General features: G+C 33.1%; 1 protein-coding gene across 2 annotated transcripts in view; it reads left to right on the top strand.

Annotated features, from left to right (window-relative positions):
* The window catches only part of Vta1 (vesicle trafficking 1), a 73,655-nt gene that overhangs the window by 17,232 nt on the left and 34,387 nt on the right, over positions 1 to 22,036 (top strand). For both annotated transcript variants that reach the window (XM_047558977.1, XM_047558978.1), the window contains exons 2-4: positions 4,722 to 4,816; positions 6,160 to 6,287; positions 6,959 to 7,034. In XM_047558977.1, the coding sequence (XP_047414933.1) occupies positions 4,722 to 4,816; positions 6,160 to 6,287; positions 6,959 to 7,034 (299 nt within the window). The remainder of the gene's footprint in view (positions 1 to 4,721; positions 4,817 to 6,159; positions 6,288 to 6,958; positions 7,035 to 22,036) is intronic.

Genomic DNA, 22,036 nt, shown 5'->3' with positions numbered 1-22,036 from the left:
ACAGTTCACAGTAGCCAAGCTATGGAACCAACCTATGTGCCCTTCAACAGATGAGTAGATTTAAAAAAATGTGGTATATATACATAATGGGGTATTACTCAGCCATGAACAAGGATGAAATGATGGCATTTGCTGGCAAATGGATGGAAGTGGAGACTTATCAGGCTAAGTGAAATAAGCCAGACTTAGAAAGCAAAAGGTCAAATGGTTTCTCTGATATGCGAAAGCTAGTACAAAAAATAAGGGAGGTAGGGAGAAAGAAAGAAAGGAAAAAGGAAGGATTCCATCAAAATAGAAGATCAGTGGACTAGATGAAGGAAATTGAGGGGGAGGGAGAAGGGAAGAACAGTAGAATGATTATATTTAATGATGCCAGTCTTCCAGCAGTTTTTGCTGTTCTGATGCAGGCATAGAGAAAAAGAACAGATGAGATTGTATACAAGTATGCTTTTGCCAGAGGGATATAGTAAAAAGATTTAGAGATAGAGGAGATAGGACAATAACACTGTTAGAAAGTATATTGTAAAATTAAGTCTGGTTTCACAGAATAATGAAAGGAGTAGAGAGAAGCCAGTTGACTACAAACCTGTAGTAATGTGCATAGTTAAATGTTGGAAGAAAAGGAAATTTCATTCAGAGAATGGGTGATTATCTTGGCACTACAGCAGTTTGAGATGGTAATTTAATTATGGGATGACCAGTGTGTAATGGAGAGTACATAAAATTATTGGGGTCAGTAAGAATTAAAAACATATTGCTGGAGTTGCATTAGAATTAGATTTGCTTGCTTATTGCAGAAAATCCAAATAATAATGGATAAGTAAATAAGGATTTACTCACTTCTTTAAAAAGTCTTATAGTGGCAGTACCATCATACCATCTCCCTGAAGCTATCAGCCATCTATGCCCATTCTGATTTCAAAGCTACTAACCAGCACAGTTGTCATTTTTAGGTTGCATGTCGACCAAGATGAGTACTAGAACCTAGTCATCTTACATGTTTATTCTAGGCTGTAAGGAGGAGAAAAGAGAAAGGGTCATTAAGGTCTTTCCTCTGCTCTCATTTCTCCTTTTAAGGAGACCTTCCAGCAATTTCTGGTCATATGATGTTAATCTTACTTACATGGCCATATTTTGCTTCTAAGAATACTAGAAAGTCTGCTCTTGGCTAGGTACATTATACTCCTTGATGATATAGGTGTCTTTATAGTAAGGATGATAGGAAGAATCATAGTGGAAAGGCAACTGACAGGTCTTGCCACAGTGTTGATTATCTATGTAAACAGCAAAGTTTTCAAGATGATGAAGGGACAAAGACCCCAAGGTTCATGGGTGATTACAAGTGTAACAAGTTTAGATGGCAGAGTATGCCCAAGGCCAGCATGTTGAAAAGACATTGAGAAAATATTGGAATGTAATTAGCAGTGGAATGCAAAGAGGAAAACTTCCCAATCTTAAGAGGAGTATGAGAGAATTTTTTTAGAAGATCCCTATCACTACTTAAAAGATCTGCAGCTATGAGTGATTTCTTCATGTGACATCAGGTTTTAGTTAACTCAGAGAAAGAGATCTGAGGAGATGTAAGGGAGTATGCTGATTATGCAGCAGTTGTTCAAGGAACTTGAGTAGGGGGAATGAGAATGTAGGGAGGAAGCTGGCCTAGTTGGGGCAAGAAAATATCTAGTCATAGATAAAAGGATTGGACTTATAGTAGGCCCTTGATACTCAACCTTTTGTTTGATCTCCTGCCCATATGCCCATTTAAATGGTTTTTTAAAATGAACATAGATCTTTTATGTATATTACTTATAAATTACACTTATATATTGATGTACTGATACATATGTATCATGAGATATATTAAAATAGAAAATTTAGAAGAATGAAATTAAAATACCAGTCAAAAATGCTAGTTTTCTTTCCACACTGCAGGCAGTTGTTTTCTGAATCCCGGATCTATGAGTCTCAGAGATCTCAAGCTTCAGTATAACTGAGGGCCCTGGCTCTGTTAAGAACATCTGAGCAATGTGCATGGGACCTGGCATACTAATCCCTGTTCTCTACTGGAAGCCGCCTTCTTAAAAATAAGAGCAAGGACACTAATAGAATTTTGGCAGTACAGTAAGGCATAGTATGATTAAATTTAGAGAAAGAAAAATTATATTATCATTTATAGATGTTATCATGGAAGAAAATGACATATGATCTAGGATGTCAGCAAAATCAAATAGCCAAAAAGTATTGCAGAAGGAACCACAAACCACTGGAGAAAGGATTAACATATTAAGTGATTTTTGAAACAGATACCAGTAATTTGGGAAATACAAGTTAGACTAGAGTTAAAGTTAAAAAATTAAACCATAGCAAAAACAGAAAAGTCACATAACTGATTATTAATTATCTGGAGATGAAAGAACTTTTTCAAGCTTAGATTTGTTGGAGTTGGGGGATTGTCACTAATAGTAGTTTTGAGTACATAAGCATTTTAAGGCACTTTATTTTAAAACAGCATTCAAAAATTAAGACTGGGCATAGTATTTGTAGCCAATATTTTTATTATCTAAAGAGCTCATATGATACACTTTAAAAAAAGAAATGCAGCACAAACCCTGAAAGGACAGGGACAAATCACAGAAAAGAAGTGGTTAGGGAGTTCTGATAGTTTTAAGTAGAAAAATGTGCCTCAGTCAGGCACAAAACTTGAATAACTCAAAAGAAATATGAGTGGTTTGGAAAAGATAGGGTGTTCAAGCATTTTTAATGCATAGTCAAATGGGAAAAGGACCTAGATATTTGCTAGGTAATATGACTGGTTAAAAAGAGAAATGAAAAGAAGGGAGAAAATTTAGTCAGATTTGTGACCAAAGTAATGGATATTTAAACTATTTAACTTTTCCCGCCCTTCAAATTAGTATCTGTACATCAGAGTGATCACCTTGCTGGTTAGTACACAATGAAAGCACCATTCCTTTACACTGTGTGACACTATGTGTCAGTGTGTGTGGCATTTTGAAACTCCATTTTTTCCTTCTAAAACTGGATTTTATCCTTATTTTTAGTACAAGGAAATAAATACATTAGTAATATTCAAGCTTTCTAACATGAGTTCTAAAAGTCTTAGTCATTAAAAAGTATAAAATCAGATAATATAATTAAAATTCAAAACAGATATAGTAAATGACCATATCATGAATATATTTATACATTTCCAAAGAGGATTTTATCAGGTAGACATAATTGAATTGGAAATCCTAGGAGTAACTAACACATTCCTGTTATGAAGCTCTTCTAAATAAAATGGTGATGAACCAGTGGACTAATACAGCAGGAAGAACAGTTGGGTTCTGTTAGCTCATGGAAACATAATGGATGATAAAGGTGACATTTTAATCAGTGGGGCAGAATGTGCTTTATTTCATTCATGTTTTTATCTATTCAGAAAATGTTTATCAAGAGCTAAGCATTAGCTTGCCAGGAATACATCAGCAAACCAAATAGGATAAAACCCCGTTATCATGAAGTTTAAATTTTGGTTGTATAAATACTAAGCATTATTAAATAGAGATGATTTCATCTTTAGGAGAAAAATAAGGAGGGAAGATAGTTTCACGAAGATTCTATTGAAGGGGGACGAATTTACATTTCTGCTTCATAACCTGTAAAGAATTTTGCTGCAAGTCATTTGGTTAAAAAGAAAACCAATCCTAGCCAGTATAGTGGTGCACCCTTATAATCCCAGCAGCTTGGGAGGCTGAGGCAGGAGGATCACAAATTTGAGGCCAGCCTCAGCAATTTAGCACAGCCCTAAGCATCTTATCAATATCTTGTCTCAAAATAAAAAATAAAAAGGTTTTGGGATGTGACTCAGTGGTTAAGTGCCTCTGGGTTCAATCAAAAAAAAAAAAAGGCGGAGGAAAAGAAAAGAAGAAAACCAATTTGGCAGAAGTTTTTTTTTTTTTTTTTTTTTTTTCTGTACCCAAAAAAGAGAATATAGAGCTATTCCATGATGTCTTAATATCTTTTTAGAATTCAGGAAAATTCAAACTCAGAGTGAGCTAAAGCAGTCTTCAAAATGACAAGAATTTTTAGGTTTAATTTGTGAGTTTAGGGAATATGAGTGCTTGCATATATTATAGATATAACTGCACATTTGGTACTGTTTTGAATGGTAGTTTAAAAGACATTCCCCAAATGAAAAAAAGGCCCAGGAATTGCACCTTTTGTTCTCGTCACTGAGAATGCTATTAAAATTGTAATATTTGTCACAAAGTTCTTCAGCTTTAGTCTTATCTCAAATATTTTTATTCATTTAAAATGAGATACTACTTGTAAAAATGACTAAAACAATTCTCACTAGAAATCTCTGTTCAAAAAGTCTGATTGCCTAAATGTTCTTGTACATATGGTTGTTCTTCAAAATGTCTTGATTTACTAATTAGATTGTAGATTCCTTTGACAACTTAACCTACCTAGTCTTTTTTTTGTTTTTTGTTTTGAAGCATAATCCCAAAAGAGAATTCCTTGCTTAGTGAAAATGTGTTATTATCATGGATCTCCTCTTATTATTTGGATAATACTTTTGTGTCCTTCATATTTATAAATAAAATTCTCAGTAAATGAGAATTTTATTTTAAATTTTAAATTAGTTATTAGGCAGAACATTCATTCATTTAAAAGGAAGTTTAAAAGTGTAAATCAACTTATTTTTCTTTTCTTTATAGGTCGTTTATATGCTATGCAAACTGGAATGAAGATTGATAGTAAAACTCCTGAATGTCGTAAATTTTTATCAAAGTTAATGGATCAATTAGAAGCTGTAAGTTAAATACAGATAATTTAGTATCAGATTATGTTTTAAATACCATTTTATTTTGTGTGTTTGTGTACTTGTGTGTGTATTGTCATTTTTGTTCTTTCCCTTGGCAACACCCAGCATTATCGTTATACCTGAGGAAAAAATGACACACTTTTTTTCTTTTTTGTATTTACATCATACTCTAAGGGGAGTTGTTAAATGTAAATTAGGTTGAACTATCTACTTATATACATTATATCTTGTTCCCCATTGTTGTAGATTGCTTTTGGCTCATCATCTTGTGAGTGTCAAACCCTTTCTAATCTTCCCTCGTATAGTCATGTGAATGATTGATTTGGGAAGCCTTAAATAGGTCTTACCATGATGAAATAGGCTATTTAGTGAGACATGATGAAGGAGATGACACCAGTTGCTTATCTTCTGATTGTCAGGGTATGCTACTCTTGGGGTCTAGGTATTGTTCCCTCCTAACAGGAGTGTGATGGGGGACTAATAAGTCACAGTTTTGAACATTGAACATTTTGTAACTTCAGAGGTCACTGTGGAGTTGGTTACTGAGGAAAAATTGAATGGGTTGGATTGAATGGCAGTGCATGCAGTGGCAGCCATAGTGGTTTCACTTCGTAATCAGGGCTTCGCCCTATGACTTCTGTAGCCACCTGTCTCCTGCTTTCTCTCTTAACAAAGACAAGGGCTAGTCCATATTAGTACATTCTCTAAGGCTATTACATAGATAGCTATGACTTACTTTCTATTTAATATTTTCTAAATTTTTAAAACTTCCATAATCTAATTCTAAGTTGATCATCTTATTTAGAGTTAGATTTTTTTCCACATTGTGTTCTAAGAGATAGTATTTTTCAGATGTGATAATTCTTCTAGTCTTATTTTTTATATTTATTAGAATAAATTAAAATGAGAATAAATGAAGATTTTTAAATTATATATTTTGGGGGAATAATGTTCTAATTTTACTTTTCTAATTCTACTTTTAGGGTAACTGATAGTATATGGGATAATATTGTTTGGAAATATTTTTCTGATTCCTCACAAGAATACTTAGATATATTATCTGATTGCTCTTGAATTTTTGTCTTTAGAACTAAATTATACTATTGGGTTATCATAAGTGTATTTCTTCATAGTTGTATAAAATGGGATTTTGTTTGAAATACATTGAACTGAGAACCACTTTCTGCAAGATTTCATTGGTACATTTTTATTGAAATTAATATAAAATAATTTATTTGAAATGATTATTAGTTTTATGTGTACTTAAGCAGAGACTTAAAAATCCAGAATCATGAGCTATTTCATTTTAGCTTAATCTGATTTCATTTTAGCTTAAGAAACAATTGGGTGATAATGAAGCTATTACTCAAGAAATAGTTGGTTGTGCTCATTTGGAGAATTATGCTTTGAAAATGTTTTTGTATGCAGACAATGAAGATCGTGCTGGGCGATTTCACAAGTAAGTAAAGAAAGAAGAAAATTTACTTTTTACTTACTGTATGATCAGAATTATCTTATTATCATTTGAGACTTTAATGATTTAGTTATGTTATTTTGGTTTTGGGTTTGTTTGTTTTTAACAGACCCTCAGAATGATTTGGGGTTATAAACATGGGGCTTTCTTTTTAGAGAAATGACTGAAAGAAGACTTAGCCAGGGCATGTTTTGCTATTTCTTTTTTTCCCCAAGAAAATTTACCCTAATTAGCCATTAGCTGTTCTTAACATTTAGGAATATCTAAGAGTATATTTTCACCAAAATGTCTAACCCAATAATGTTGATTTTGAAAAAGTACTCCTCCCAATTCAAATTATTTGTCATTATAATAATTTAATAATTAAATGTAAAGAAGTACCTTATGGTTTGGTATGGATTCAAGTAGTACTCTAATTGCATTTTATAAAATCAAAACCATACATTAAAATCTTGTTTTAGTATTTTTGTAAATGTCATTACTTTCTTCTAATAACATTACATAGGCATTCCATTGTATCCTTGAAATCTGATTTTATTTAAACATTAGTTTCAGAGTGGTTTTATAAACATTGGAATTTTTCTTCTTAAAGCTATATAACTAATCCTATATTTTAATGTTTTTCATTTAAACTAGACTCTCTTTTTTTCTTCCAGAAACATGATCAAGTCCTTCTATACTGCGAGCCTTTTAATAGATGTCATAACAGTATTTGGAGAACTCACTGATGAAGTGAGTGTATATTTTTTATTGTCTTATTAGCTGAAGATGAGTAATAATGTTGCCATTTATCAGTTTTATTATTTCATGATTTATTTAGAGCATCATACCTTCAGAAGTGTAGTGGAAATAAAACATAATTTTAAAAAATTTTATTAGCCACTTTTTAAAAGAAAGTGGATGAAATTTTTTTAATAGTATATTTTAGTTTTGTACTAAGTTCCTCAAATCCACCTCTTTTTTTACTCTTTACCATATGTGTAGCAACTTTATTAGCCAGCAGAAATTTAGAATTTGATTTTATTAAGTGTTTATATGTTATTAATCCTGTATAGTATTAAATTTCTATGCTATTATTTGATAAACATTCCAGAGGCAAAGACTTTTTAGAACCATTTTTTTCTGTTTCATTTCTAGTCAGAAATGTTATTGCTCGTGATTTGTTTATTGTGTAAAATACGTATGGGAGTTGATATTTTAAAAGCTACTTCATATCCATTTTATTGATTTGTTTCTCATAATGATTCTAAGATAAGCAGAGTACATAATCATTTTATACACGAGCTATATGACAAGCTCATTGCTTTGAATTCAGTGTTGTTTTCACTGGAACAAGAAAATTTGCTTTCTGAGAGGGAAGATATTAATCTTGAAAGAGATAAAGAGAACTACATCTGAGGCTGATACAGTCATGCTATATTGGTGATTTAAGTACTACAAAGAACAGCATGTTCTGTGATAGGATTTTTTTTAAATAATAGGCAGCTCTTAGTAAAGTTTCAGACAAAAAGTACCATCTATCTGTGAGGTATATGCATTTTTGAAAAAAAATTGTATATCAAAACTGCAAAAGTTCTTTTTATTTGTACATGAAATGGAGTATGCTATAGCTCTGATGAGTATAAGCAGGGATTTTTGCCAGCTTAAAAGTTGTACAGGACATTTTAGAGTTGTGACAAATAATAAACAATTTGGATTTTCTGTCCCTTCTATTTAAGAACACCAAGCACCCCTGACCTTGCCTATGCAATGCCAGTAGTATCCATCAGTCATTGAGATAACCAAAAGCTTCCTTTTTGTATTCTGAAGGCCTTATAGGTACATCCTACCTAACCACCTTTATGGTTTTCTGGAAAACCAGGATAATGAAGGAGAAGAGTGAGAATTCAGATTAGAAAAGTAAACTTTTTTTTTTTTAATCAGTCAGATCAGACTGATAATAGAAGGCCTACAATCTTTGATTAGTGTAGTGTGTTAGTAAAGAACTGTGGTTTGGGGTGTTCATATGATAGGAATCTGTAGAATAAGGGAGAACATCAGGCCATTTGGCAAAGGAAGAATGATTTCATAAATTCGGTACACCTTAAGTACAAAGTGGAGAGTCATACACTTTAGATTGTTTGATTAGAGAAAATAATATATTCAGACTTAGATTTCAAAATTTGAAGTGTAGTTGGCATCAAAAAGAAAATCACTCCTGGAAATAAATAGGCAAGAAATTAGCAAGGTAGAGGGAATACTTCAAGTTACAGAATTAGACACAAGTCCCTCTAGGTTGGATCTTTTTAAAAGAGAGGAGAGCATGTTCAAGAAGATACCTTGGTAAATACCTGTATTTAGAATACAAGTGAAGAAAGTGAATAAAGTTATAAATACTAAAAATGTCCAGATAATGTGATAAAAATAAAGAGAACGAAATTTCTAGAAATCTCAAGTAATAGATTCTTTTCATTTAAAGGATACATAAACACTTTCACGCGCCTAAAGCCTATGATTTTTTCTGCATTTCAGAAGAAACATCTAGTTTTATGTTTAGATACCCTTAAAAGTTTTCCTAATTTTTTGAATATTGTAATTAAGGCAGACTTCAAATGAGGCTACTGAGAAAGCTTTGAGAGAGGTTCAGGATGGTGGGGTGAAATTTATACAGATACTCAGTTACAAATAACGTAGCTTAAAACATTTTCCCAAAATAATGGCACTCTTCCCCTTTCCCTTTGTCATCTCACTACCCAACCTTCTACCTACGCATTTCTTGTGCCCTGCACTTGTACTAAAATGAAGTAAGAAATAGCATCTTTATTGTTGGATAAGGGACTGGATACCCAGAGGGGTCTGGAATGGTATGGGAGGTGGGGGAGGGAGCAGGGGAGAAAGAAAGAGAGAAATAAAATAAGAAAATTAAACATTCTAAGGCCAGAGTGGAAAGGGAAGTCCCTATGGTCAAACAATTTGTCTGAGGTTTATTCTTAGGCCTTCATGTAAATCCCACATTTTTAAATTAGAAAATGTGTATGTACACAGCATGTAATTATGTAGGTGTTTTTCATTAGTAAATGTCAGTTATAATGTACAAAACTTATACTTTTAGCAAAAGTTGTGTTTATCAAAATTTATAAATTGCTTGACCTGCGGTATTGACATTTTTCATATCCATTATGCTATAGTGATCTTATCCTTATATGACTAAGTGAACTTATTTTTGACTATGAATGAAGATTAATTAAATGTGTGAAGTCAGCTTACAAGGAAAGGGTGCCAGTAAGACTGTCCATATGCCATCAGCATAATTCTGAAACCAGTCAGTTTGATCAACCTTGTTTCAAATTTGTTTTCTCTTAATTTCATTCTTTTATTGTCGTCGTTCCATTATTTTCTGTTTCTAGAAATGAAGTCTTCATAATGATTACTGAGTTTTAGGTCTTTAAAAAACAATCGTCTAAAATGCCAATAATTTTAAGTGATGCTGTGTTTGAGTAGAATAGGGAGAAATACACTCTAGCTGTGATTTTTATCCTACAAATGTGGATAAACAGGACAATCAGTGGCATTAGCCCTTTGTCTTAGTTCCTTTGTATAAATGTAAGACTTACTGATGATATAAGGTGACTAAGATACGTCACAAACTATTGTAATATTTCTTATTTCAAAAACTAATAAAAAGCTTAATTGTATAAACTGGTTACATAAAGCATTTAGCAGTTTTAACTCATTCCCTCCTTTCCACTTCCACTTTAGTTTCATCCTGTACTTTGAAAACACTAACAGAGACAAAGACAGGAAACAGAAAAGTGGGAAAGAATGAGTTTGAGGATTTCAGGTAGGCAGATTTTATTTTAAATATATAATCTGTAGATGTACTTCAGGACGCTCTAACTAGTGTATTCATTTATGAGGGAAAAGCAGCGGTGGTACTGAACTGCATCATACTCCAGGGCTTTTCAGTAGAGTTGAAACTTTCTTCAGAATTGTTCCTTCCCTTGCTCCTCAAAGTATGCTGTTTGAGAAACACTAAAATAACATGAAAAAATGGGGAGAGCAGCATTGTAATTGTTCTTATTATTGTATTTTTAAATTATTGTATTTCCAGGGTTGGAGCTGCGACTTTGTGGGAGAGCACTTACCTAGCAAGCATAAGGCTCTGAGTTCAATCATTAAAAAAAAAAAAAAAGCTGTCAAATTTTCATAATTCTAATTTTATCTTCATGCTTGTGACAGTTATGATCTGTAAATCATATTTTTTTGAATTTTTAAAAATCTTAGAGTTGTCTCTTTTTGGCACTGAAAATTATTCTACAAAAAAAAGAGACTGTGATTGTCAGAGCCAGGCTCCACTGAACCCCAGACCAGGAAGTCATCTTACCTCTCTGGATTTGATTACTCTCCTAGAAAGCAGAAAGCCTGGGCAAGAGAATCCCTGCAGTCATTTCAGCTGTAGCACGCTATGATTACATACATAGGCTCGAGAGAAGTGATGGGGAAAGGAGAATAAAGAAGATGAAAAAGCAGACCAAAAAATGAAATCAAAAGTTTTTAATTAAGAGCTACAAAAAGGAGCGGGGGTCTGGGAGTGTTGGTAAAAATTGACTAGTGAAAAGTAGAACCACTGAAAATGATGGCAACAAGGAAGAATGTTCTAGGAAGAAGGGAGATGTTAGGTCTCATAGCAACAATAATAGGAGGTTCAAAATACCAATGTAACACAAAATATAAAAATAATAGGGAGTAATAAACATAGCAGAAGCAACCTGAACACCTGAAGCGTTCTGTAGGGTATTTGTAGCATGATTTTGAGTCTTCCACTTAAGTTTTTGATTGAAATTTCAGCACTTTGCAGAAAAGTCACTGGTTCACAAGCTGAATTACTGTGATTTACCTAATTTATTTATCTTCCTATCTTGAGCTCTGTTTCCCCACAATCCATTCTCTTCTGTCATTGTTTTATTAAAGAACATACAGAGACTTCAGTTTGCAGGCATTGCAAGTCTAGGCTCCTCTGCTAGAGTTCTAGGCTTTCTATCGTAGTTTTTCATACCTGACTTGTACCCTTTTACCTGTCGTAAGTTTTGTTTGTCAAATATGTCTATTTACTATCCTGTCAGTATTCACCTTGGAAAATGCATTTTTAACCTGCTTTGCCTAAGCTTTACCTTCTCTTCAAGTTTTAACTGCCTTTTTCTAACCCATATAAGAATTTGTCCATTTTCTCAACTCTTTACCCTTTATTTAGATTTTTAGATTTTTAGATATCCTAACTATATCTAACACTGTAAATATATTGACTTTATTTTTTTATATTATAATTCAGAATGTCTCATTTTCTTCTTATTCTTTCTTCAGCATTAAGTATAAATTTGTACACTGAATAAAATATCAGATTAAAGAAGTGACTGATTAATGTTTTCAAACATTGCTGTAGTTGGCCTTTTATTTTTCAATCTGTAGATTGAAATATTTAGACTTGTGTACACAATTTCTTTCCTAATTATTCTCAAAAGTCATAGATCTCATTTACTCACAGAATTTTTCTTGGTCCATTTCCTGTCCCCCTCCCCCTTCATTTCATGTCATTACTCATACAAAACTAAATAAAGTCTGTATTTTCCTTAGTCTTCAACTGGTTTGTCGTCCTTAATTTTTAAAGTATAATTTATCTGCCCCTATTTTTTTCTCAACTCTCTTAATCTCTATTTTAAGTGTACACATTTAACTTTTATCTGTGTCTTATATCATTTCTTTTCAACATTATAATTAAATTTCTTACTGTGTAAACCTTTAGTATTCCTGTGACTTTCTTCAAATCAGTGTCCAGTTGTAGGAATAGAAACACCCGAGTATACATTACTTTAAAAAAATTGTATATCTTAAGGCAAGGAATCTTCAAAATACAAATATTTTTTATTTTATTCTTTATTTTTTTATATTGTTTTTCTTCTATAATGGTATCTTGTGAAATCTGTAGCCAATATTATTGATAGACTGCCTAGTATTGTGGTTTAGATTTATTCCACTACCAACAATATTTGAGGAATGGATAACAGTTTACCTTTTTTCTATCATAATCGTAGGTTAAAGTTTCATACTACTAATTTAGAAAGAATATGAAATTGTGGGTAAAAGATAATATTGTTCTTATTTGTTGTTTCTACTAACTTGGGAGGATCAGATTCATGAGATATATTTTTAGACCTTCACAGAGTTTTATGTTCTAACTTAGAGAATTAAATAACTGTGATGCTACATGGTCTACTAATGAAGCTAAAGGAAGGGATCCGAGTGCAGCACCTGCCATTTGCTTGGCACTGTACTTTCATACTGCACGTACATCATGTTCCACCTTTCACAACTCTGAATTATACAGAGAAAACTGAGGGTCATAAAAATATAAGTACCTTGTTTCAGGTGTCCAGGATAGTATTCCTCAAAGTCTCTGTGGTAAAATATTCAGACTTTTTTAAATTTTTACTTTTTTAGTTCCCAGGCCGTTTCAGAGCAATTGTTTTTATAGAATATAAGCAATAAATGAAATACTAGAAAAATAAAAATTTTAAAAGGCATAAAAAATATGAGCCCCATTTGCTCTGAGTTTTCTAAGTACAGTCTCAGTACTATAGGTTAAGTATCCATTATTCAAAATGGACCTGAAGTTTTTTAGATTTCCAAGATTTGGGGATTTTGGAATAACTGCATAGACTTTACCATTTGAGCATCCTAATAGGATATTCTGGTATCTGAAATGTTCCAAAATCTAAAATTATTTCAGTGTGTAACCAGAGTCTGAACCATTATTTTACTGTATAATAAGGAACAGACCATGTTTAAAAATGTTCTTCTAACTGTATGTAGAGATGTCAACAAATACATCTAACACCCTAATCAATCTTATGTGTTTACTTTATATTTAAATGAATTTACTCAGAAATACCAAGGCATTATGTATCATTCCTACTATATTTGGAAATGTAATGTGTGCATTTGGAGTTTCAAAAAAACTGCAGTAGAAAGAAAAGGAAAAGATACTTTAATAAAGACTATAGATTTTCCAGATTGGACAGAAAATCAGTTACAGCCCCTGCAAGCCCAGAGAATACTTCATAAAATAAACATAAGGGAAATCACACCTATACCAATAAAAGCAGAGGAATTTTTTTTAAAAAAAAGAAAATTAATTACTTTTTAAAGAAAAAAAAAATCACACCTACGAATGAACATTCTAGTCTAACCAGAGAAAGTCTTGAAACAAATAGAGAACAGAAGATAATGAAATAACATTTTTAAAGTACTGACAGGAAAAATAAAAGCCTGTAAATTCAGGATTCTATATAGCAATGCTATACTTCAAAAAATGAAAATTAAGCAGATTAATTCATTGATAGCAGATTGGTATTAAAGATCTAAACAGCAGCTGGAAGTTTTTCAGGCAGAAGGAAAATGATACCAAATGAAAACCTCAGTTTACTGGAACGAATGAACACTGGATATAATAATGTGTGTAAGTGTAAAAGACTGTATACATTCTTCTTTTCTTTAAAAGATACATGACTGAAAATTTTTATAACTCTACATTTTACATATATGTGTTTGTTTATATGTGTGTGTGTGTATGTGTATGTTATATGTATTTGTTAAACCCAGAAGGCGGCAGGGAAGGGAAAGAAAGGAAAACAAAAACAAATGGGATCAATACAAAACAGCTAACAAATTTTAGGCCTAAATATGACTGTGTTAATATATGCTATAGGTATAAATGAACTAACACTTCTTATAAAAGTAGAAATTTTCAAACTGGATGAAAACAGCAATCCTTAACTGTATGCTGTTTATAAGAAACAAATACAAAAATAAGCATTTTGAAAATGAGAACAGGAGAAAGACAGCAAGCACAAATACTAAGTAAACAAAATCACAAGTGACAATATTAAGTAAAGTAAATTTTAAGGTGCTACTGGAAGTGAAATGGAATATTTTATAATAATAAAAGGACTGGTTTATCAGGAAAACATAGTTACAAATGCCTATGCACCACCTAATAATGAAAGATTCAAATTATATGAAACAACCAGGCACAGTGACATGCACCTATAATCCCAGCAGCTTGGGAGGCTGAGGCAGGAGGATGGAGAGTTCAAAACCAGTCTCAGCAACAGTGAGACACTAAGAAACTCAGTGAGACCCTGTCTCTAAATAAAATACAAAATAGGGCTAGGGATGTGGCTCAGTTGTTGAGTGCCCCTGAGTTCAATTCCTGGGTAACCCCCCTAAAAATATATATATGTGAAATAAATTTGACAAGAAAAATAGAAAATAGAAAAATTCATAATCATATTTGGAGATTTTAACATGCTTCTTAGTCATTGATAGACTGAATAATTTTAAAAATTAGTAATATTAACTAAAATGAATAAAAACCAACCAACCACATCAGATGTCCAGAATGTGGAAAATAAGAGCTTTCATACATTGCTTGGTGGAAATGTTAGATGTTATAACTACTTTGGGAAAAGATTTGGCAGATTTTTGTAAAGTTAAACATACTCCCACCCTTTTACCCAGCAATTCCTTTTCTGGTATTTATCCAAGAGAAATGAAAACATATGTCCAGAAAAAGACTTGTTCAGGAGTGCTCATAGGAAATTTATTCATAATAGTCCTAAGCTGGAAACAGCCCAGATGTCTACCAACAGGGGGATTGATAAACAAATTGTGGTATTACTCAGACACAAAAAGGAACTGACTACTAGTATAGTCTACATAGATGAAGCTCGCAGACATCCTGAGCAAAAGAATAGTCAGTACATTTCTATGATTCATTTCATGTCAAGCACTGTAACAAATTCTAGTTTAAAAAAAAAAAAGTAGAAAATAGTTTTAGGTATTTTTTTTCAATGAAGGAAATTGATCTGAAAAGGAACTTTCTGGGGAACTATTAAGTGTTATATATTGATAGCAGTATGGTTTACACAGGCACATATATCTGTCAAAATATCAAGTCATACACTTAAGTTTTATATATATCAGGACACATCAGTTTTACTGCAAATAAAATTAAACACAGAACCCTCCATAGGCTTGATTTTTTTTTTTTTTCTTGATAAGGTAAGGAATTTTAAACCTACTAACTCTGTACTTAAGAACTGAACAAATGAATATATTGAAGGAGACAGGTTTCTCACTTTCAGAGAATGGGAGATGAATATTTTAGAAAAATAAGTGTGTATAGAGTTGTTTTTTTTTTTTTTTTAATCTCTGTACTGAGAAGACGTAGAAGCTTTGTTGCATTGGTAGCAATGATTACCCTGAGTGCATGCATATGGCTTTAAATACCAGTCTTCTATAAAGGAAAGAGGACTCTTGCACAAATGACTGTCTCTAGTTGAGTCAGGGAAAGCACCAAGCAGCTGAATTTTCTTGTGCCACAAAATAAATAAGTGTGGTCATAATCAGGGTCCAGCATTTTAATTGAATGGATTCCCACTGTCCATGTCAAGGACAATTTATGCATCAAAATAACAAACTAAGAATGATAGCAATGGATAATAACCCATTGAGTAAAACTCTTTGGGTCCATACTGATAAATACAATGCAATGAATAAATAATAGAACAACAAAAAAGTTCTTTACAGTAGAATTCTAATAAATATCTCCTTCAGGTGGCTAATCAAAAAGAAAAATATTGAGTTCATAAGGAAAAATTTTGTTGTACACATCTTTAACTAGGTCATAAACCTGCTACCACCTGTATCAGGACAAACCACATCGTGTACCTCCTAATAAAATGAACTGAAAAGGAAAACATCACTTTAGTGGTAATGTTGCCAAAAATGCACATTGTGAACCTAATCATGAAAACATCAGACGATAGAACCAAGTCAATAGACATACAACTACGTTCACATCAAGGTCAAGAAAAACTAACAAATGCTGGTCCAGATTGAAGTCGGAATGAACATGACAACTAAGTAATGCATGTTCCTTAGATCTAGATCTGGGACAGAACTTCAGGTGACATTATTGAGACAGTTGACAGAATTTATTATAAATATGTATCAGACATTAACGTTTTGATAACCATTGTGTTTTGGATTGTCCTGGAGCTTAGTAATGTACAATGAAAGGGTAAGGGGACACAGTGTCTTCTACTGAACTCTTCAATGGTACAGAAAAAAAAAAATGTGTATATACATATGTTTATATTTCCACACACATAAATAGATTGATAAATGTAAACAGTTGGAGAATCCAATTTAAAATTATGTGGGAATATCTTGTACTGTTGTTGAAACTTTTTTATAAATTTGATGAAAATGTATTAAATAATTAAGTCTAGATAATTGGAATGTACCTTCTAATATAAAAATAGAGTAATTATATTTAAGTATTTGGATTAAATCTTAATATGGTTTTGGGGGTGTAGTTTTGCTCTTTTTTGAAACTTATTTCATGAAATTCTGGTTGCTTTGAAAAATATAAAACTAAAAATGAATAAATCTCAGGAAGTACATGTAATCTGTGACTCTAAATGCTTCAGTATATTACTCATGTGATAATGTTTGTTTAATGCTTATTTTTCAAGCATTTCTCATTATATTACATCCCAGTATTCCTGGAGCTATGTAGACCACCTGTTTGTATAATGTACTTGGGAGAATTTAGGGACTTGAGAATATCCATGTATTATCTTCCCTGTGAGCAAAAGTCAAACTGTGAACTTAAGTTTGATATACATGTTTATTCATTAGCCAAAAAAAGTTTTGTTTCATTTCAGTGATTTTTATAGTATCGTTTCCAGACATCCAGCTTCAGAATCATTTGGTTTACTTGATAAAAGTATGGACCCTTAAAACCTACCTATCCACTTCTGCATTCACTACATAATTGTTAAGTTCTACAGTACACCAAGCACTACCCTAGGCAGGGCAATACAGTAATGGACAAAGTGCCTGCCCTGTGGGAATCATATTCCTATAATAAAGACAGACAATAACATTCATAATTAAAATGTATACTGTGTCATATGGTAAGTGTCATGGAGGAATTCAAGGTAGGAATAAAAAGATCAATTTTTAAGTTGACTGAGGGAAGGCTTCACTAAGAAGGCAACATTTTAGCAATGTCTTAAAGAAGTAAGGGAATAAATTGTTCAGGTATCAGGGAAGAGGCAAGAGAAAGTGCAAAGTTTTCAAGACAATATAGGCTGCCTGTTCATGTTCACAAAGTAGCAAGGAGGACAGGGTTGCTGAATCCAGAGTGAGGAGAAGTAGAATGGCAGGAGATGAGGATGGGGAGGGGAAATTGAAACCAAATCCAGGACTGGAAATGTAGCTTAGTTGTAGGGCACTTGGCTAGCCTGCACGAGGCCCTGGGTTCAACCCCCACTACGGAAAATAAGCAAAATAAAAAAGATTTGACTTGTCTTTAAAAAATATTATTCCATTCACTGTAATGGACAAGAGTGGGAGAAAAGAGACCCATTAGTACATTATTAAATAATCCAGATAAGAGGTAATGATTGCTCAGACCAGAATTTTCAGTAAAGGTCATGTCAAGAAGTGATTGAATTTAGGATTATTTCACATATAGAGCTGACAGAAGTTAAATAGATTTCAGTGGTAGAGTGAGAGAGAGAGAACTCAAAAGGTGACTCAGGATTTGGGCTTGAACAGATAATAAGAATGGAATTATCATTTATGTCATGTGAAGTAGCCAGTGTAGGGGAAGAAGATCATTAGTTGTCTTGGAACTTTAAGATAGCTATCCTATGTAGAAGTAACATGTCAAGTTGGTTGCAATAAGATTTAAGGTTCAGAAGAGAGGTATGAACAGAAGATAAAATTTGGGAGTTAACATTGTGAAATGGTATTTAAATCCATTAAATTGGATGAGAACATTAAGATAAAGTACAGGAGGAGAAGGTAAGGAACTGAAGTCTGGCACTCCCAGCCTTTGGTCTTATGAAGAAACCATTATAAAGGACAAAGGAACCTCTAGCAAGGTAAAAGGAAAACCAGCAGACCTTGATAACCAGAAAACCGTGGGTTCAAGGCAATACTGATAAGCTTTTCATATTGATAGGCTTGGGGAAGTTGCCATTAAGCATTGGATTAAGCAGCAGAGAAATCTATAACCTTGTCAAAAGCAGTTGCATTGAGTGGTGTGGATAAAAACTTGACTAGGCTAGATTAAAGAGAAAATCAAAAGAGAATTGGAGGTAGCTCATATAAAACATTCTCTTTCAAGACAGTTCATTGGTATACTACTGAAGAATATTTTATTCTAGATTTTTTATAGAGTGGGTCAGAATTTTTTGGAGTGTGTATGTGTGCGTGTGTGCACAGGTGTGCATGCATATGCACTTTAGTTTCACGCTTATGTCATTCTTAAATAGTTTTTAAAAATCTGCTAGTCTGTGACTAGTGTTTTCCTACCATTCTTAGGGGTAGTAAGTCCAGCCAGATGAATTCAGGATTAAATGAAAACTTTGTATACTGCTGCTGACTTTAGTAGCGTAAATTTGCATTTGTCAGTCTTTCTCATTATCCAGATACAAAACAAGAACTTGAAGGCCAGGGACAAAAGTTAAAGTTCTTTTTGCTGTTCCTGTTTCCCAGAAAGGATGTCTAGTCAGCCAAAAGAAGTTAACAGATTTCAAAAATACATCTTAAAAATTTCCTCTTGTAATATTGTGTGATACCAGCATGCTTTATTTTAAAGAAAGCAGTATTTAAAAGTACATTAATTTGATGTTACTACTGTTAGAAATTGCTGCTAAATATTATTCACACCTGTTTGCCCAACTGAGAATGTTTTGGAAACTGGTATAAATCAAACTATTGTTTTATCTTCTTTGGGGGACATTTTTTAAAATGTGCTTACTAAAATGGACGCTTTTTAGCTTATCTTTCATCTTCTTAATCTTCATACACTATTAGGATCAAAATAACCTTGTAAAGTCATTACAGTACTGCTTTCCCTCCAGATCTTCAGAAAGGATTAAAGTATTCCAGATTGGGAAAGATTCGTATTATTTAAGGATCCCCAAGCAGCCAGTTTACACATTTCAAAGCAATGTACTCATTTACCTTCAAAATGATGCTCTTTGTATCTTCCAAGATATATATAGTTGACCTGTTCGTTTAGATATGAAGTATCCCCCAAAAGTTCATGTGTGAGACAATGCAAGAAGATTTAGAGGTGAAATGATTGGGTTATGAGAGTCTTAACACAATCAGCAAATTAATTCCCTGATAGGGATTAACTGAGTGGTAACTGAAAGCAGGTAGAGTGTGACTGGAAGAGGTGGGTCATTGGGCCTGTGCTTTTGGTCCCTGGTGCGTAGAGTGCGTGTGTGCATGTACTCCTTATCTCTCTCTCTCTCTCCCTCTCCCTCCCCCTCCCCCTCCCTCTCCCTCCCTCCCTCTCTTTCTCTATCTCTATCTCTATCTCTATCTCTATCTCTCCCTCCCTCCCTCCCCCTCTCTCTCTTTCTTCTTGGTGCAATGTCCTGAGTCATTTTCCTCCACCACATTTTTCTGCCATGATGTTCTGCCTCACCCAGAGCCCCAAGGAATGGAGCTGGCCTTCTATGGACTGAGACCTCTGAAACAATGAACCCCAAAATAAACTTCAACTCTTCTAATATTCTTGTCAGGTCTTGGTCTGGGCAGTAAGAAAGCTGACTGAAACACGTGTTAAAACCAGTTTCCCATATTCATATTTCCATTTGAATTACTAATTGTATAACTTGCAAAGGAAGTCCTGAATTGAGTGTCTTGCTTTACTACTAAAATAGTGTGACCTTGGGCATAACATTTTACTTTTTAATGGCATTTCCTCCTCTCTACAATGATGAGATTTTAAAACACTAAGAAAAAAAATAGATGAAGTACTATTGGAACTATGGGACTGCTGTGTTTTAGATAAGTGACCTCCAAAGGTCCATGTGTTAAATGCATGGTCCCCAGGATGGTGGTGAGCCTTTAGGAGGTGGGGCCTTTTTGAGGTACTCATATCATTGGAAGCTGGCCCTTGAAGGGGACTGGAAACCTGGCCCCTCCCCACGTCACACTGCCTAGCCGAGGTGAGTCCTTTTGCATTATTGTGCATTCCCACCCTGATGTACTGCCCCACCCTAGACAGGCCCAGAGCTGGTAGGTAAACCAGTTGTGGAGTAGAGCCTCCAAAACTGAGTAAAGTTTCCTGTTTATAAGTGATTATCTTAATTGTTTTGTTATAGAGATGGAATACTGACTAAAACAAACTTTAGTTAAGATGGGTATCATATTTAGGGGTGGCAGTTATTTCCTGGCTTTCATATTTAACTCTAATGGTTATTTCTGACTCATTCATCTTGTTAATCCTCAACACTTAGCATAGTCCCTGGCTTGAATAAATGATAAAAAAGTGTTGACTTACTGGAAAGCAAGGAGGCTGGTTGGGAATGAATATTTGTGCTGAAATTTGAGAGACTTTGGATTGAAAAGGATATCATGTTAGATAAAGGAGAAGAGCATGAGGAAAAGATTGCACATGATACACAATCCCATCTGGAATTAATGGAAATAGCAGGAACCAAGACTGAAGCAGTGTCAACAATGTGGAGCGCCTTGGGTTCCACATGTATTTATATTGAGCTAATCCTATACTGTCTCAAAACATTAATGGAACTAAAACATGATTTGCCTACATTTCAAGGTTAATATGAGGACCAAATAAGAAAATGTACAGAAATGCTTTATAACCTGTAACGTACTATCAAGATATTAACTCAAGACTTTTGTCTTATTTTGGATTTATCTTACTTACCCATAAGCCCTGAATTATGTATCTTCTACCCATGGCAAATTATCTTCAAATAAGATATTTCCTTTATTTCTGTTTTTCTGACATTGCTGATGTCTCCCCAGAGTAGTCTACCTTGTCACATCATGCTCACCCTGGAAAGCCAAATTAAAATATTGTTTTCTTTATCACTTATTCTTTATCCTATTTTTTTACTTTATTTTACTCAACTCTTGCATGCATTTACTGCAAGAAACAAATTTAATATTTTCTATTTAATTGTATTTTATAGTAATCTTTGATGTTTTAATTGTGCGTCCATAGCAAGATAGCTCCCTACAGGCAGAAATAATGTATTGACTTACTTTTTATTTCTCATATTACTAATTGCTTAATAATAGCAAATATTTATTGATCCTACAAAAATTTTGAAGTCAACTGTACATATCTTATATTTTCTCTCAAAAGAAGGAAATTTCAAACCACCAAAAATTTAAACTAGCTAATTACTTCAATTACTTACAGTTGCTAGAGTATAAAATAATAAATGAACATTTAAAATAATCATTTTGCAAATAATGAATTCAAGTGAAAAGGTAAACCTGGAGGTTCTTAAATTTGATAATAATGTGGCATTTGTGGAACTGCAATCCCAGTTGCTCAGGATTTTGAAAAATGAAAATACAAAAAGTTCAGTGCTTTAGTACATATTCTTTACTCTCAAAGAATGAAATGGAAGGAAGAAAAGCATGAACCATATAATAGTTCTATTCTGTAGGACAAAAACAGTTGAAATTTCAAATTGTTCTATGTAACTATATAGTAACCTTAATTGAACTTCCTAACTCCAATATCCCATGACATACCACAGTAATTATAATGTATTACATTATCACAAAAATAATAAATCTGTTTAGTGAACAGAATGACTTCCATCAAAATCAAGCTACTATAT

This window comes from Sciurus carolinensis, chromosome 7 (genome assembly GCF_902686445.1).
Source record: "Sciurus carolinensis chromosome 7, mSciCar1.2, whole genome shotgun sequence".
NCBI lineage: Eukaryota > Metazoa > Chordata > Mammalia > Rodentia > Sciuridae > Sciurus > Sciurus carolinensis.
Note: the sequence above shows the minus strand (reverse complement) of the source record. Positions and strands in the feature narration are given on the sequence as shown.